The 18096-nt window shown below is 42.4% G+C and overlaps 1 protein-coding gene across 1 annotated transcript; it reads left to right on the top strand.

Moving 5' to 3' along the window:
• Window positions 1–864: 864 nt before the first annotated feature.
• On the top strand, window positions 865–17804 carry DSCC1 (DNA replication and sister chromatid cohesion 1). The gene is made up of 9 exons (XM_019932072.3): window positions 865–1300; window positions 3775–3943; window positions 6395–6529; window positions 8682–8772; window positions 10845–10983; window positions 11441–11493; window positions 11685–11839; window positions 14227–14375; window positions 17607–17804. Exons 1-9 carry the CDS (start codon window positions 1122–1124, stop codon window positions 17713–17715), a joined length of 1179 nt encoding a protein of 392 aa, XP_019787631.1. The 5' UTR covers window positions 865–1121; the 3' UTR covers window positions 17716–17804.
• The last annotated feature ends 292 nt before the right edge of the window (window positions 17805–18096 follow it).

Here is an 18096-nt window from a genome sequence, read left to right as displayed (position 1 = left end):
AGGGACAGTGAAAAAATAAGAAGCAACAAAACCAAAAATGTTCAATAAATAAAAAAAAAAAGAGAAGCAGTCAAATATTTATATTAGATCTAAATTTGCATACCGTGTATGCGAGCCTGTGTAGATCTGCTCGGGGGAAAAATGCTACATTCGGCACAGCCTAAGATCTAGGTTTGGTAGAAGATCTTATCTTGATGTATTAGAAGACACCTTAGAGAAAGCCGAGGGAGCACTTTACACATCCTGTAGTGGTGAGTTTGTCTCCCCAGGACTCTGCAGGGCCTTGCCTACCTCAGGAAGGTGCTTTCCTCTTGACACGGGGTCTCAGCCCCTCACCTGCCACCCAGCCCAGACTAGGTACTCAACGAATGGATGGATCTAGTCCGAGCCATAGATTCCCAGATATAATGAGTGGTCCCCAGACCCAAAGAAGTGAGATGTCCTGTGCAATTCTACCAGGACCTCACTCCCGGTCCAAGGTGTTTGCACAAACTCGGTGCGGTATTTTTCGAGCCGTAATAGACGAGACTGGAGTCAGACTTTACTACCTCCTGGCTGTGCCACCTGGGGTAAGGAGTTTGCTTCCTCATTTGCAGAACGGTATTTAAAAGGGTCCACTTCACAGGGCTGTGGTGAAGGATTCATGAAATTATGCATGCAAAGTGCTTATTGCAAGACCTGCCACTGGCGGAAGACGCGACTATTTTGATGGCGAGGAAATGGGGGTATTGGCAGGAAACAGGGCGGGGAGGAGGGCAGCGGAAGCGGTGCAGGAAGGTTCTACGTGGCGCCCCGCGGGGTCGCAGCTCAGCTCCCGCCAGCTTCCGCCGAGAGCTCCCCGCGGAGGCCGGGTTTCCTTCCAGCAGCCGCTGCTCGGCCTGGGGTGACCCGGCAGTCCTCGGCGGAGCACGAGTCCGGGAAGCTTTCGGACTCTCTCGGGGACGCCCCCGCGGCACGCTCCGCCCCGGAAACACGCCCCCAGCCGCCTAGGCGCGCTTTTAAAACAGGCACTGTTCTATTTCTTGTTTCGCCGGGTCGCGGCCTCCCGGGGAGCTTTGTTCTCCTGTCTTAAACCTGCGGCCCCTCGCGCACTGCGGAACCCCCCCCGACCCCGCGCAGCGATGAGGAGGACCCGCGACGAGGTGGACGCGACCCTGCAGATCGCCAAGCTGAACGCGGCCGAGCTGCTGCCCACCGTGCACTGCCTGGCCTTCGGCCCCGGGGCCAGCGCAGCCGCCGGCGACTTCTGCCTGCTCGAGTTGGAGCCCGCGCTGTGCCAGCAGCTTGAGGCAGGACACAGGTGAGCCGGGGCCGGGACCTGCCGCCTCCAGCCTCGTGCTATCCACCTTCTGATTTTCCTGCGGGGAAACACAGGATGGGGAAACTGGGCCAGAGAGGTGCATTGATTTGACCAGGTCCCTCGCAGCAGGCCGGTGACCTGATCCCCAGCTGGCTACCTTTTCCCGAGGAGTCCGCGCCACTGTTAATCCGTCCAGTTAGCTGGACTAGTCCGGCTGGTCTTGGAGGCCTCTGTCAGCGAAAACAAGTCCGGAAATAGAGTCTCGGGGAAGTTTTGGAGATGTTAACAGTGAGGCCAGGCACTACACAACGCTTTGCCATTCTATCTTAAAGTCCATTGGTAATATCCAGTATTTATGGAGTTCCTCTTGCCTGCTACTTATATGTATTTTACTCAGTAGATAGGACTGGGGGGGAATAAGTGTAAAGCTGTTTTTACAGACTTGGTAATTGTGGAAGGCCCTCAAAAAACAAACTTGCTTGGGGTCACTCAGTGGGGATCGGAAGCTGTTTTCTAATTCTAGGTCAGCTACGCATTTGCTGCAAGACCATGGGTTGAAAAACAGAGGAGGGCTTCCCTGGTGGCGCAGTGGTTGAGGGTCTGCCTGCCGATGCAGGGGACACGGGTTCGTGCCCCGGTCCGGGAGGATCCCACATGCCGCGGAGCGGCTGGGCCCGTGAGCCATGGCCGCTGGGTCTGCGCGTCCGGAGCCTGTGCTCTGAAACGGGGGAGGCCACGGCAGTGAGAGGCCCGCGTACCGCAAAAACAAAACAAAACAAAGCAAAAACAGAAGTCCGTTCTCTCAACTTTGTGCAGTCCCTGGAAATGAGGGAAATGAGGAGTTAGGGGCTCTGGTTTAATTCTGTTCTGCTCTGTTGTTCCTCCCACACCTGTATTTTATTAGGTATCGTTTGTTCTCTTTTATGTTTTTTTAATTGAATCCTTCAGGCTTTCACTTTGCCTACTTTACTCATCTAGCCGTGTTATAGTTAACTGGCCAGTCTTCAGATGCTAGCAATAACGTATCTTTAAGGGAACTGAAGGAGAACGTCACTCATGGGTTTTCATCCCAGCTGAGTTGGCAGGAATTTGAGAAAAGACTTCAGGTGCGAGGACCTTCTTTGTACAGTCATAGTTAATCTAGCTGACAAAAACCAGAATGAAAATGTGTGTTTTAATTTTTTTTTTTTTTTTTTTGTAGAGGGAAGGGGTAGTTGTTTTAAACGAAATATTTGAAAGCAGGGATAGTGCCACGTGGAAATAAATGTTAAGAGTAGGTACTTGGGACTATTAAATGTTGTTAGCACCAAGAAGCTTTAAAAAACCTTTTATTTTCACTTAAGGATTAGTTTTTTTTGTTTTTTGTTTTTTTGCGGTACGTGGGCCTCTCACTGTTGCGGCCTCTCCCGTTGCGGAGCACAGGCTCCGGACGCGCAGGCCCAGCGGCCATGGCTCACGGGCCCAGCCGCTCCGCGGCATGTGGGATCTTCCCGGACCGGGGCACGAACCCGTGTCCCCTTGCATTGGCAGGCGGACTCTCAACCATTGCGCCACCAGGGAAGCCCCAAAGGATTGGTTTTAAAAAAATATTTTCAGTCTTCTATTTCAGGTTTTTTATTATTTATTTAAAAGAAATGAATTGTGTACAGGAGGTTTAAATACTTTATAGACAAGGAAAACTACTAGAATCAGCTCCTTTTTTGTCATCTCCATTATCTTTATCATTTTTCTTCTTCCACCTCCTCACTTTTGTCCTTCCCCTCTTCCTTCTTCTTGCTTTTTTCCACCTGTGACCCTTTGTCAGAGACATTATTTAGTCTAGTTTGTAAACATACCATTTTCGTATTTTTCGTTCAACATTGCAGCTTTCTTTTCTCAGGGTCCCGATTTCTTTGCAGCATAGGTGACGATTAGGCCAGGTTGTGCTCCTTTGATTGTTAGGGGATACGCAGGCCAAAACAAGGACAACTCTTGGGTGGGTACCAGGACCAGCAGCATGGTCATCATCTGGGAGCTTATTAGTAGTGCAGAGTCCTAGGTCCCATCCCAGGCATACTGCATCCTGATCTGCTTTTAACAGGGTTCCCTAACGTGCCTACACATAAGTTTGAGAAGTATTGCTTCAGTAATTTTAGAAAGTTGTGAAATCTTGACTGAAGCTTTTGGAAGCTTTTCCCAGCAGTTTGCACAAAGATGCCACGTGGTAACATTTGGCCTCTTGGCCTCCTTGGATCTTTTTTGCCCATGTGGAATTATTTTTCCTTAGTGAGGGCACCGGCTGCCCCTCTGGGTCTCAATTGGCCCAGGCCTTGCTCTGTGGAGCTCATGGGAGGGCTGTGAGAGCAGGGGCCAGACACAGCCTTAAGACTTAGCTTTAAATTCTAGAAGCCTAGGCAATTTTGGAACTGTTTATAATGAAGATGTCCATTGGTGTCTCAGTAAACCAAGTATTTTCTTTTCCCACTTTCCTGCAGTCTTGTGATTCGTGGTGATAAGGATGAGAAGGCCGTTCTGTGCAGTAAAGACAAAACATATGACTTGAAAATAGCAGACACTTCCAATATGTTGCTTTTTATTCCTGGTTGTAAAACTCCAGACCAGATGAAGATGGAAGGGACACACTGTAACATTATTCACACTGAGGTACGGTCTCCTGATTTATGTGAGAATGACAACACATGTGCCAATCTTGCGTTTAATTAAAAACTCGAGGTGTGGGACTTCCCTAGCCGACCAGTGGTTAAAATTCCGTGCTCCCAATACAGGGGGCAAGGGTTGGATCCCTGGTCGGGGGAACTAAGATCCTGCATGCCGCACAGCGTGGCCAAAAAAAGCAAACAAACAAACTTGAGGTGTGAAATGTACAATCATAGAGAATCTGAAAAGTTCCCTAATGAAATTTGAAATTTCTCAGCATTATTTTTGTTTGTTCAGAGTCACGTAAAGTTGTCTTTCTTATCCCAATCTGATTTTTAAGTCCCAGATAAGCTGACCATTTTCTGTAATATAGAAAATCTGCTATTAGGTGACTCATTTTAAAAGTTTTACCGTGGGGCTTCCCTGGTGGCGCAGTGGTTGAGAGTCCGCCTGCCGATGCAGGGGACATGGGTTCGTGCCCCGGTCCGGGAGGATCCCACATGCCGCGGAGCGGCTGGGCCCGGGAGCCATGGCAGCTGAGCCTGCGCGTCCAGAGCCTGTGCTCCGCAACGGGAGATGCCACAACAGTGAGAGGCCCGCGTACCGCAAAAAAAAAAAAAAGTTTTACCATGGATAGGTTTTGAAAGGACTCCCTCAAACCATAACTAGTGCATTAGATGAGGTAGAGAAATGAAGAAATTTGTTTCTGAGGGAAGTGTGTTTTTCACCTTTGAAATTAGTTTAGTTCATTACTATTCATAGCCATGTATAACAAATTTTTAATTATTTTGGAGACTGCTGTTGGCAGATACCAAACCAAAGTCTCCATCCTGGCTAGATTGTTACATATACACAATCAAAGCACAGCCCTTAAATCTATTAAACTTTAGGCCAGCTACTTCCTAAAAACAGAATTGGAATAGAAATAAGGGAAAATACTGGGACATTTCAGTGATTCATATATGTTGCTAGAACAGAAGAGCTGCCAGTAAATATTGTATTTTGGTTTTTGTAGGGTTGTGTCTTTCATTGTAATTAACTAGAAATATTGACAGTTCATCCTTTTGGAAAAGGTGTTATTTTTCTTATCATGTAGCTGTTTTGTAGGTGTTTGGGGGAGGGTATAACAACACCTGTGAGTATCTTTGAGCTCTTATGGGAATTCTGTGTTCTGAGACTGAGTAAAACTTAACAAAGCTCTACTAACCAGAGTTTTTAAATCTGTGGTTACACTTTAGATGCCTAAAAAGGCTGGGTAAGGAATGCACGTGAGCAAAGCAGACTGGTGTTGATAAATGGGAGTGGATACCCAGTCTCAGGAGTAATAGGGAATGGGGGCTCTATGGCAGATTGCAGCACACAAGCCCCAAGTAAGTGCATGGGCACTTCTTGGCCTTGTGGGAAAGCAGGCCCAGCATTGCCAGATCTTCTGATTTCCTTTGTCCAAGTGAAGCTTAAAATTTAGATTTTGGGGGGCAACATCTTATTTTTCAGTGTTGGCAACTAATGAAAACTCTATACTAAACCTCCCTTTTTCCCCAACACAAAAGTACACACCAACATCTGTGCGTTGGATACAGCCAGCAGGCTGCCCATTTGTGAACTGTGGATGAAATCAACCTTTGTGTTTTGGTCCTTAAACTTTTCTCAGATTCAGCAGCATCTCCATTAGGCTCTGGGCCTTGTCTTGTCAATCAAGGCTTCTACTAGTTTTAGAGTAGATGCATTCCCTGACCTTCCATGTTAGAGCTGGAAGGAGACAGTCCATTTCTGCCTTTTTCCCTTCTTTCATGTGAAACAGTTATTGGGCACCTACTAAGTGCTAGACATTGGGCAAATCCTGGAGATACAGAGAGAGATAAGAAATATTTATCCATCATTTAGCCACTGTCACCTGGATTTCTTTAAGTGATAAGCCTCTCACTGTTTCCCAAGTCCATAAGGAATTAGTTGCAATTCTAACTAGTGGGAAGTTCTTATATTGAATAGGAGTCTTTCTTCCTTAACATAATGAGCAACACAGAACAATGGTTCCCCCCCTTCCCTTTATCATATATTAATTGTTTGAAGACAGTGGTAATGCTTTTTCTTTATTTTCTGTTTGTCAGCCTAAAGATATTCTTCTTCTGTGTTTCTACCTGGCTTGCAGAATTCTCAGCATCCTGGTCATTCTTTTCTGGGCATACTCTAGTTTCCAGCGTATACTTGAGATATGGAGCTTAATTATCCATTCTCACTATGTTGGCAGTCTCTTCTTAACTGGGGATTGAAAAGATGTTACCTGAAGATACCCATCCATCTGCTTGAGATGGCTGGACGGGGGCCTTCTCAACAGAAAGAATACTTTGGCTCCCTTTTCTTGCTTCTTGTGGAGGGCAGATGGGTTGGTTGAAATTTTATATGAAGATTTCTTTTAGAATGGCCCCTAAATGATTATGATGTATTTGTAATTTCTAGATCTTTGGTTTTTCTAATAATTACTGGGAATTAAGAAGATGTAGACCTAAATTAAAGAAGCTAAAGAAACTTTTGATGGAAAATACCTATGAAGGACCTGACAGTCAAAAAGAAAAGGATTCAAATCACTCAAAAGTAAGACTAGTATTTTCATTTTTTAATTTGGAATTTAAAAAATAGAGCTATAGAGACACTTAATGCTGACTTTTTTTTAAAGTTCATATTATGAAAATTTCAAACATACCCCAAAACGGAAAGATCTCCATATATTCATCACTCTCTTGAACATCTGTCAATATTTTGTCAATCTCATTTATTCTGTCCACCTGCTGCCTTCCACCTTTTTTGTTTTTTTGTCTTTTTCTGGAGTATTTTAAAGCAAGTCCTAGATATCATGGTGACATTTATGTAGCTGAAAGCTTCTCATGTTCCTAACTAAGAAATGATAGTTTTTTAGAGGTTAAGATAATTTATTTAATTAAAAGTTATAATTAGGGACTCTTGAGAAAAGACATTATGAAAATGGAAAGTCAGAATGGACTAATTCCTGGAAGTATGGAAAAATATTTATAAACCAGGTAAAAAAAAATTTAAGTTTTAAATGTAATTCAAAGTTATAGAATTCTCCTGGTATTCTGAAGACCATATTTGTATTAGAAGTTTGACTGACTGATAGAATTTTTTTCTTTGTAACAGCTTTATTGAGATATAATTCATATACCAAGCAATCTACTCATTTTAAACTATATAATTCAACGGTTTTTAGTACATTAACAGAGTTGTGCGATCATCACAGCAATGAAGCTTAGAATATTTTCACCACCCCCAAAAGAAACCCTGTACCCCTTAGCTGTTAATTTCTAATCCTACCTTTCCCTCCTTCTCTCTCCCACCTCAACCCTAGGCAGCCACTAATCTACTTTCTGCCTCTATTGATTTGCCTCTTCTGGACCTTTCATATGAATAGAATCAATAAGTGGCCTTTTCCAACAGGCTTCTTTGACTTAGCATGCTGTTTTCAAGGTTCGTTCATGTTGTAGCATGCGTCAGTAGTTCATTCCTTTTTATTGCTGAATAGTACCCCATCTTATGGATATACCATAGTTTATTCATCCATTCATCAGTTGATGGACATTTGGGTAGTTTCTACTTTTTGAATATTATTGATTATTTGATAATTATGGATAACACTGTTGTGAACGTTCATGTACAAGTTTCTAGGGAACCTATGTTTTCATTTTTCTTGGAGATATATACACACACACACACACACACACACACCCCTAAGAGTGAAACTGATGGGCCCTGTGCTTACCCTGTATAGCCTTTTGGGGAACTCCCGGACTGTTTTCCGAAGTGGCTGCACTATTTGACATTTCCATTGTGTGAGGGTTCCAGTTTCTCCACATCCTAGACAACAGTTGTTTCTATCTGTCTTTTCTGTATCCATCCTAATGGGTTTGAAGTGGTATCACTGTGGTTTTGATGTGCATTTCCCTGATGACTAATGATGTCGAGCATCTTTTCATGTGCTTGTTGACTATTTCTGTATCTTTGGAGAATGCCTATACAGAAACCCCTTTGCCCAATTTTTAATTGGGTTATTTATTTATTACTAAATTGTAGGAGAGTTCTTTATATAATCTAAATACAAGCTCCTTGACAGATACATGATATGCAAATATTTTCTCCTATTTTATGAGTCGTCTTTTCTTGATTTTTTAAAATTGAGGTAAATAAACAGAACATAAAATTTACCACTTGAACCATTTTGACCTGTACAGCTCTGTGGCATTACATACACTTTGCTCTGCAACCATCACCAGTATCCATCCACAGAAAATTTTCATCTTCCCAACCTGAAACTCTGTACCTATTAAACACTAACTCCCCAGTTTCCCCTGCCTCTCACCCTCCGGCAACCACTATTCCACTTTATGTCTCTGTGAATTTGTCTATGAAATATCTCCCATGTAAGTGGAATCATACAGTATTTGTCCTTTTGTGTTGATGATGTTTTGAAATACACAAGTTTTCATTTTGATGAAGTCCACATTATCTGTCTTTTGTTGCTTGTGTTTTTGGCATCATATCTAAAACCATTGCCACATCCAACATCACAAAGAGTTATCCTCTGTTGTAGTAATCATTACAGATTAACAAAAGAAACTAAACTAGGGTACCTTGCCTTAATCTCTTCTATGTATTTATTCAATAAGTCTAAAAAAATTCGTTGGCCTTAAAATGTGCTTGCTTTTTTTTTTTTTTTCCTGTTTTCTTGTTTCAGTATACAACTGAAGATTTGCTTGATCAAATTCAGGCAAGTGAGGAAGAAATAATGACCCAGTTACAAGTTCTAAATGCCTGTGAGATTGGAGGTAGCATGACTTACTATTATTAATAATGATGGAATTGGGCATCATATGAGAGACATTTTTGGACATCTTCACCTGTTTATTGCTGTTCCATGCTATTTATTTAACCTTCTTTTGGGCTCAGAGATGATATTTGTATTTTGGGGTGTGGGGTAGACACTACGTGTGATCACCTTTACAGTCTCTGACCAGTGACTTTTTCTACTCCTTACAGGCCTTTTTCTTTGGACTGAGTGGTAATAGAAGAACCATATTAGATCAGGAAAGGTCTTAGATATCAGGTAGTCTAATCCCTTCATTGTTTTCAATAGGTGAGGGAAACTAAGGCCTAGGAAGGGAAACGGACCTGTCCAGGGTTCCATGTTGAGTTAGTGACAGGATAAGGCATAAAACCCAGGTACTTCAACTCCTGGTTCAGAATTAACTCACTGTATTTCCAAATTGCTTGGAAGATGTGTTTCTTCTTGTGATAACTCAACATACTTTTAAATGTGTTAAGTAGTTTATGTAAGAAACCTGTATAAAAGTTGTAGTGGTATGTGTTGGTCTCAGGGGTTGGTGGAGAAGCCCAGTACTATCTTGTATTTTGATTATCTCCTGGTCTGGAGTGGTGGAGTAGGAGCTATTTTTTTTTCTGGCATCTGGGCCTGCAGTAATACTTGAGTGGATGTTTGTATGCATTTATCAGCCCTCTTTTTTTTTTTTTTTTTTTGGTGGTACGGGGGCCTCTCCGGTTGCAGAGCACAGGCTCTGGATGCACAGGCCCAGCGGCCATGGCTCACGGGCCCAGCCGCTCCGCGGCATGTGGGATCTTCCCGGACCAGGGCACGAACCCGTGTCCCCTGCATCGGCAGGCGGACTCTCAACCACTGCGCCACCAGGGAAGCCCTTTTTCAGCCCTCTTAAGCTTGCCCAGAGAAGCAGCTTAATTCTGCACCCATGTGTTGGAAAGGAGGAAATTGGCATGGTTTGGTGGATGCACTCTTAAATCTTTTAAGCAAGATTAGCTTTTGTGAGACCGTAACTCTCAAATGTGGTGAATTCTGCTGAGTGAAGCAGCTGCAGATGACTTTATAACTAACTGGAAACACTTAGCTCTTTGTTGTGGTTCCTTGAGACACATTTGGTCCTAATCATCGGGCATAAAGTTTCTAATTGTGGATGCCTGCTGCTAATTACTATGGTATAGGGGGTACCATGAATGTTAAGGTTAAAAAAAAAAAAAGAAGAACCAATGGGCTTAATGCAGCCCTCTGTATTATTCACTTATTGCATGGGAATGGATAACATTTTGGGGGGTATGTGTGTGTGGGGATGCAAAGATTATTTTTTCCTAGTTTTCTTTTTCAGTTTTACATCACGCATTCCATTTTTTAACATTGCCTTTATTTTTTCAGAGTAAGAATAGGAACATTCTCCCTTGGTGTGAGTGTACTTGAATTGGTGGGTGTGTATGTGATTTGTTTCTCCAGGGGTGGTGGTAGTGCCTTTGGTTATAAGATGACATTTCATAGTTTTCACAGGAATAGGGAAATGTGTCTTGAGGCTCAGCTTTTATTTTGCCGCTGGTCCACATTGTACTTCTGAGTCTGTTATCTCTTAAATGAGCTGGACTTCTTTATGAGCATGAGAACACCTCTCCAAGATCGCTGAGATGAGGGTTGTAACCATGGCAGTGCCCCATAGCAGAGATCACTGTGTGGGATATCCAACCTATGACCTTCACCTCATTTGTATGACGTTCTAGTGAAATGACTGTACCAGCTACAGGTTTCCACATTTCCATTTAGAACGAGAAGATTATTGTGAGATAATTGAGTATTAAAGCACTTGAAAAAAAATTAAAATGTTAGTCATATGAAAAGTACCCTTTAAAAACCATCTGATCTCCCATAAGACACAATTTGTAATGATCAGGAGACAAGCATAAACAGAAGCATTGTTTATAAAGAAAGCTAAGGCTTTTCATGTCTCTTTTTTGCAGTGGGCAAGAGTTTACTGCTGCTTTATCGGTCTATCAGCCAATTCATTTGTTTAAAATGTCCTTTGGTAAATATAACTTTTGGAATTTGTAGGTTATTGGAGGATTCTTGAATTTGATTATGAGATGAAACTTCTGAATCACATAACTCAGCTTGTGGATTCTGAATCTTGGTCTTTTAGTAAAGTTCCCTTGAATACATGCCTTCAGGAACTTGGACCATTAGAGACAGAGTAAGTATGTTATTCATTGTCCTTCCAGATTTCCTTAAGGGGAAGAAAATTATTTTCAGGGTAGGACTAAACCCAGGGCATAGACTATTTATATTTTGATATCTTATAGAAATCTAAAGAATATACAACCAAGAAGGACTTGGGAATTTTGGTCATTCTGGTGAATAAATGTGTATCTTTTTTTTCTCTGCCATAAAAAATATAAAGGAATAATTTAAGCTATTTTATAATAAAGGTATGCTCATATAATTTGTGTAAAAATATTTAGCATGGGACCTGGTATATAGTAACTGTCCAGTGTATTTTAGTTAGTTTCTAATGTAAAGTTTTATACTTGGCAACCAAAATCCTTTAGTTATTTCAAATTTATATCTTAGTTTCTAGTTAGCAATGGTGTTTAAAAGATAACGTATAAATATGTGAAAAACTTTTCAAATAAGTGTTTAAAATTTTTCAGGGAAATGATCGGACACTGTCTTAAATGTTATGGAAAGAGATATACAGAGGAAGGTAAGATTGGGAAAGTATTTTAATGGGTATTTTAACTCTTATGTGTTAAAATTGGTATGCCTTTTTCAAGTGTCTTCCTGTTAAAAATAAGAACTCCATAGGGTGATGGGAGATGAGTTGTGTATAAAAATGAGTAGTATAATTAATTGTCAGAGGACCATATGAAACTCTCTTTGATACGTTTTCCTTAGGTGAAGTTTATTTTGAATTGAGCGCAGATAAAATCTGCAGAGCTACAGCAGAAACGCTACTTCAGAATGCAGTGAAATTCAATCTCGCTGAGTTTCAAGAAGTGTGGCAACAGAGTGTTCCTGAAGGAGTGATAACTAGGCTCGATCAGCTTAAGGTAAGGTAGCGATGGTGATTACCTCCATAACTCAGCAGGTGACTAGGTGAAATGAAGCCTGTATTGGAACTGAATTTGGAGCCTGTTTATTTTCCTAGTCCCCCATTAGGAGTGCATTCTACATCACAAAAATCCTTAAAAAAAAAACCCCAAATCCCACTTTATTGAAGTGTAATTTACATATCACAGTTCACCCTTTTGAAAAGGGTGATTTTGTAGTAAATTTAATGAGTTACCAGCCACCACAGTCTAGTTTTAGAACATTTGTCAACTCAGTGAGATCACTCAGGCCCATTTACAGTTTATCCTGGTTCCCACCTGGTGTATCTCATTTTGTTCCTTTTCTCTCCATTTCCATCAGCATTGTCTTAGCTGAAACTGTCATGTTTGGCTCACAATAGCATCCCGAAGCGGGCCTTCTGTACTTTTAACTGCCCACCTCCAATCCATTCTCTGCGGTGCTACTAAAACGATCTTTCAAAAATGTCCATCAGATTAGATGAACTTCTTGCTTAAATCACTTTAATGATTTCCCATTGCATTTAAGATATAAAATCCAGAGTATTATAATATAAAATAATATTTTACAATAAAATATGTAAAATCTTGGTCTACAAGGCTCTTCATACCATCCCCTGTAAGCTTCATCTCTTGATACTTTCTCTCCTGTCTGCTGCATACCAGCCTTCTTTCAGATTTTTAAGATCATCAAGCTCTTTCCTACCTTAGGACTTTTACACAAAGCTTTTTGTTCTAGAATAAACTTCTCCCCAGTTTCACCTGGCCACCTCCTACACATCTTTGAGTCACTTCATCAAGGAGGCCTTCCTTTACTCTAAAAAAAATATTTCCTGTTTTACTCTCCATGGCAGCCCGGATTTCTCCTTCATGGTACTCTCACTTAGCTTCAGAAAAATGTTTCATTATGTGGTTCCCTGCTCTCCACTTTAATAGAATTTTTTTCACTGTTGCTTGCCAATATATAGCATACTGCCTGGCATGTAGTATATGCTCAATGAGAATTTGTTAAATAAGTGAAAGTATTTGCTCAATATTTACAGAGTTCCTTTTATGTCTAAACACCTTGCTAGATGCTGAGCAGAAAACGTCACACAAGGTGCCATCTAGGTCCTCAGCCTGGGGTCCGGCAGTGGGGGTGCACGTTACACGTATATATCTCTTCTGACAATGTAGAGTGATCTGTGCCATGGGAAAAGCATGCACAAGGTGTTATGGGAGCACATGAAGGGGCTTGTCCATCTGACTGGTCAATCAGGGATGATTTTCTGAAGGGATGAATGTTCTAGCTGCCGAGTATGAAAGGATCATGTGTTACTCTAGACGGAAGGGCAGAGACAAGGTTCCAGGAGAGCATGGAGGGATAAAAATTGGGACACACAGTAGGGATGCATGACTTGAGAGAAGGGTGCTGGTGAGTTGGTGAAGGACACTATGGACTGTGCTAAGGAATTTCAACTCTATCTAGAAAGCTCTTTGGGGCCATTGAGTGGCATCAGTTAGAAATGCTACCTGATGAGTTTTGCCTTTTGGAAAGAACACTGTGACAGTAATGAGGATGGATTGATGGAAAGTTGGCTAGATTATGAAAAATCTAGGTTTCCAACAGTTTACTCCTAACTAAGAGAGTATTGGCCAAAGAAATAGGTGATGGGGAAAGGATAGAGAAATGTTAACGCCTTAAAATCTATATGATTTAGTGACCACTTACATGTGGGGTTTGAATAATGGAATCTAGGATGATGCCTTGGTTTCCTAGGATTAGCAGGATGAGAACAGGTTTGGATGACAAACACAATGAGTGCATATATAGGTTTGGATATAGAGGTCTGGTGCTTGGAAGAGGGATTTGAGTTGAAGATACTTGCTGATGACTGTAATATTTGTAAGTAAGTGGTGGTTGAAGTCATGGGTTTAGAGAGGTTACCTAGGACAGTGACGGTGAAACAAGTAGCGGGATGGAGTAGGGGGCCAGGGAACTACAACATCAAGTTAGGAGAAAAATAATGAGATCGTGATGCAGGCTTAAAGGCTTAGAGGAAGGAGTGATCAACACTAACAAAATAAACGGGTCTAGAGAGATGAATCCAAGAAAAGGGCCCACTGGATTTGGCAACGACAGGTCATCAGTGACCTTTAGAACTAGAGCCATCTCAAGATATTGGTGGTAGTAAAAGCCAGATTACAAGTAAGTCACTGCTTAGAGGAGCTCTTTTATGAAAAAGGCTAGTGTAAGTTTCTGGGTAGTTTGTGTAAGTTTCATGTGGATGATGTTTTAAATACCTTGGGCTAAGCTAAATGTAAGGTAAATGAGTCATTTTTAAACATCAGACCATTACTTGAACTGTCCTTTTTCTCATTTCTTATAGGGTTTAGCCTTGGTGGATAGACACTCAAGACCAGAAATCATATTTTTGCTGAAAGTAGATGATTTGCCTGAGGATAATCAGGAACGTTTTAATAGTCTCTTCTCTCTGAGGGAGAAGTGGACAGAAGAAGATATTGCTCCATATATTGAGTAAGTAATTTCTTACAAATTGATTTTTTTTTTTTTTTTTTTTTAAACGGTACGCGGGCCTCTCACCGATGTGGCCCCTCCCGCTGGCAGAGCACAGACTCTGGACGCGCAGGCTCAGCGGCCATGGCTCACGGGCCCAGCCGCTCCGTGGCACGTGGGATCTTCCCGGACCGGGGCACGAACCTGTGTCCCCTGCATCGGCAGGCAGACTGTCAACCACTGCGCCACCAGGGAAGCCCACAAGTGGATTTTGACTGTTCTTCTTATGATGAGTGGCATAGGGTTTTAGATTATCAGAATTTTTTTTTTTTTTTTGAGTATTCCTGGAAGACACTGCTTCCTTCCAAACTTTCTCCAGTGGTGGCTGTCTTCTCTATCATTCTTCACAACTGCTGATCTGGGGAGGTGGGGTATGTGTCATCTCTCTTCCTTACTACTTCTAGAATCACTTCGTTGCTCTTCTCCTTTCAAACTGCAGCTTATAGAGGGACAGTCAACTGTATACCCTCCTATGACTCTAAGGCAAGCACCCCTCTCTGATGGCCACCTTCTTTCTTTCCCACTCCCTTACTTTAACATTCTGGTAGAAGCCAGACTGTGGAAGAACAAGTTAGCCCTGAAGCCACTGCTTGTAGAACCAATCTCAAAGCCACTAATAAACACTACCACTTCCTCACTGCATCTCCCACCTCTCAGGGTCTCTCTCTTCTCTTTCCCCGGCTTGCTTTCCAGGGTCAGCCTTTCTAACTCTTACTGTACCCGCGCTACTCCTTGCACCCTATCTCTGTGTCTTGTCATACCTCATTGGCAAAAATCTGCAAAGATTAAACCCAACTTTCTGTTTACTCTGTACCTGCACCAGGGCAGCTGAAATTTCCTGGAGAGAAATGACACAGTGTGGCTTGCTAGTCTCACTTAAAAATTTAAGTGGTAATTAGCAGGGCCCCTGGCAAGGCACCATTTCCTCATGAAACTTTTCAACCATTGGAACTTACTTTACATCTTTTTTTCTCTTTTCATAGCAGCAATACCCCGTTTCCTCTTCATCCTCAGCTTATGACCGTATTTTCTTTTTTGGCTGCATTGGGTCTTCATTGCCGTGCATGGGCTTTCTCTAGTTGAGGCGATCAGGGTCTCCTCTTCATTGCAGTGCGCGGGCTTCTCATTGCAGTGTCTTCCCTTGTTGCAGTTGCAGAGCATGGGCTATAGGCACGCGGGCTTTAGTAGTTGTGGCGCATGGTCTCAGTAGTTGTGGCTCGCGCTCTAGAACGCAGGCTCAGTAGTTGTGGCACATGGCTTAGTTGCTCCGCGGCATGTGGGATCTTCCTAGACCAGAGCTCGAACCTGTGTCCCCTGCATTGGCAGGCAGATTCTTAACCACTCTACCACCAGGGAAGCCCACGACCATATTTCTTGAGAAAACAGAAGCAGACAAGACAAGACAACTACCTCCTTTCCCATGGCCTAGTCTGCCGGCCTCCTGTGTGGGCACACACCTGCTCTGCCGTCCATCCTGTGTGATGCATGAACTGTCCTTGCTCCTAAGGCCAACCCTCCTTCTGCACTAGATCCATCCCCTCTGGCCTTATTAAAAGGATCCTCTAGTTGTCCCTTCCCGTGTTGTGTTATCAACGTCTCCCACCAACTGGATTATGGCCAGCAACACATGTATCACTATGAACAGTATTCTGTAGTACTGTTCATCTTAAAAAAAAAACAGTCTATGGTACCCCACGTCCTCTGCTCTCCTTCACAACAAAGCTCCCTTTAAAAGTTTGTGTACTCAGTCTCTGCTTCTTTGTCTCCCATGCTTTCCTTAACCCAATGACAGATCCTTAACCTAATGGCATCTATCTTTTTTACATTCAGTGGTCAATTGTCCTTGTTTACTTGGCCTCTTAACACTATTTGACGCAGTGGACCACTTCCTGCTTGAAACACACCAGCCTTCTCCCTTCTCCCACAAGGCAGCTCCTTTTCCATCTCTTGCTGATGTCTCCTTGTTTTCCCATTCTTTAAATGTCGGAGTGCTCTAGCATTCTATTATTGGCTATCTTCTCTTCATTTTGTATTTTTTCTTTTGGTGCCCTCATGTAAGCCCAGTGACTTCCTAATTTTATCTTCATACTTGACCTTTTTCCTGAGCTCCAGATTCTTACATCTAGTTACCTAATCTAAATTTCTGCTTGGATATCTAATAGGAATTTCCAACATGCTCATAATGCAACTGTTGATTCCCCCTGTCCTAACCCCATCACCCTCATCTCAGCTACCAGCACTACCATTAATCCAGTTACCCAAGCAAAATGTCTAGAAATCTTGTCTTTTTTTCTCTTGCCTCCTGTTTCAAACTTTGAGCAAATCCTGATGGATCATCTCATACCTGCCTCTGATTGGTCTCCCTATTTTAGTTTTTGCTCCCTTCTCCTCTCCCCCCTTTTAAACTTCTGGAAAATTTTAAACATTCAAAAGTAACAGTAAAATATAAGGAACCGGACTCCATGTACTTACTACCTAGCTTCCATAATCATCAACTCATTGCCTCCATTATTTAAAACTTAGATCACATTATGCTTTTCTATGAAATAAAACCCTCCACTGGCTTCCCATTATATGTACAATTAAATTACAACTCCCTCTCATGTTCTTCAAGGCCCTGTGTGATCTTCCCTTGATCCCTTCTCCAGCTCAGGTCCTCCCATATCTTCCCTTCCCTCATGATGTTCCAGTCAAAGTCTTCTCTCCTTTGAGGTACAGAAGAGGAAGCTAAAATTCAGGTAGGGTAGGTAACCTAGATAAGCTCACACAGGTAACCGGGTATCCAGGTTCTCTGAGTCTAGACCCCACTGTATCACATTGCTTTTATGTCTGATTTGGAAGCCTGTGTGATATAATGGAAAAAACCCAGACTTTGGAGACCTACAGAGCCGGCTGCAAAACTTGGCTCCATCCTTTACCACCTGAACCTCAGTTTCCTTATATCTAACGTGGGGTTAAATAATACATTACTCTTACCGTGCAGGTTGGAGATCATACATGCATGTGATGTACCTCGTTCAGTTATGGCTTAGTAATCTCTCCCTACCCTCTCTCTCCCACAAATACACACCCTTATGTTTGTTGGAAAGATGGATTTGGGGGAGAGAGATATAAATAGCTAGTGCTGTGAAAATTGTGCTATGTTCCCTAGAATATTTATGATGTTGATTAATTTCTTTACTGTTCCCACAGAGATTTGTGTGGAGAGAAGCAAACCATTGGTGCATTACTCACTAAATATTCTCGATCTTCGATTCAAAACGGTGTTAAAGTTTATAACTCAAGAAGACCCATTTCTTAAAAAGAACAACAGTCTTGTCTTTGCAACTAAAGTTGCTTTGTAAAGTTGCTGGTTATAAGAAAATTTTTTATGTATTTGTGTTCCAGACTTTTAAAAACCTAATTCTTTGAGGCTTTTTTTTTTTTTTTTTTTTGGCAGTACGCGGGCCTCTCACTGTTGTGGCCTCTCCCGTTGCAGAGCACAGGCTCTGGACGCGCAGGCTCAGCGGCCATGGCTCACGGGCCCAGCCGCTCCGCGGCATGTGGGATCCTCCTGGACCAGGGCACGAACCCGTGTCCCCTGCATCGGCAGGCGGACTCTCAACCACTGCGCCACCAGGGAAGCCCTTTTGAGGCATTTTTCTCCTCATCTTAAGCATTTAAAAACTACTGCTCTTTTTTT

The sequence above is a fragment of the Tursiops truncatus genome, chromosome 17 (genome assembly GCF_011762595.2).
Source record: "Tursiops truncatus isolate mTurTru1 chromosome 17, mTurTru1.mat.Y, whole genome shotgun sequence".
NCBI classification, from domain to species: Eukaryota; Metazoa; Chordata; class Mammalia; order Artiodactyla; family Delphinidae; genus Tursiops; species Tursiops truncatus.
The sequence above is the reverse complement of the archived record's forward strand: the minus strand, read 5'-3'. Positions and strand labels throughout refer to the sequence as shown.

Coding starts and splice junctions, on each gene's coding strand:
- DSCC1 (XM_019932072.3), top strand. CDS start 1,122: ATGAGGAGGACCCGCGACGAGGTGGACGCGACCCTGCAGATCGCCAAG. Junction 1,301..3,774: donor CAGCTTGAGGCAGGACACAG/GTGAGCCGGGGC, acceptor ACTTTCCTGCAG/TCTTGTGATTCGTGGTGATA. Junction 6,530..8,681: donor AGGATTCAAATCACTCAAAA/GTAAGACTAGTA, acceptor TTCTTGTTTCAG/TATACAACTGAAGATTTGCT.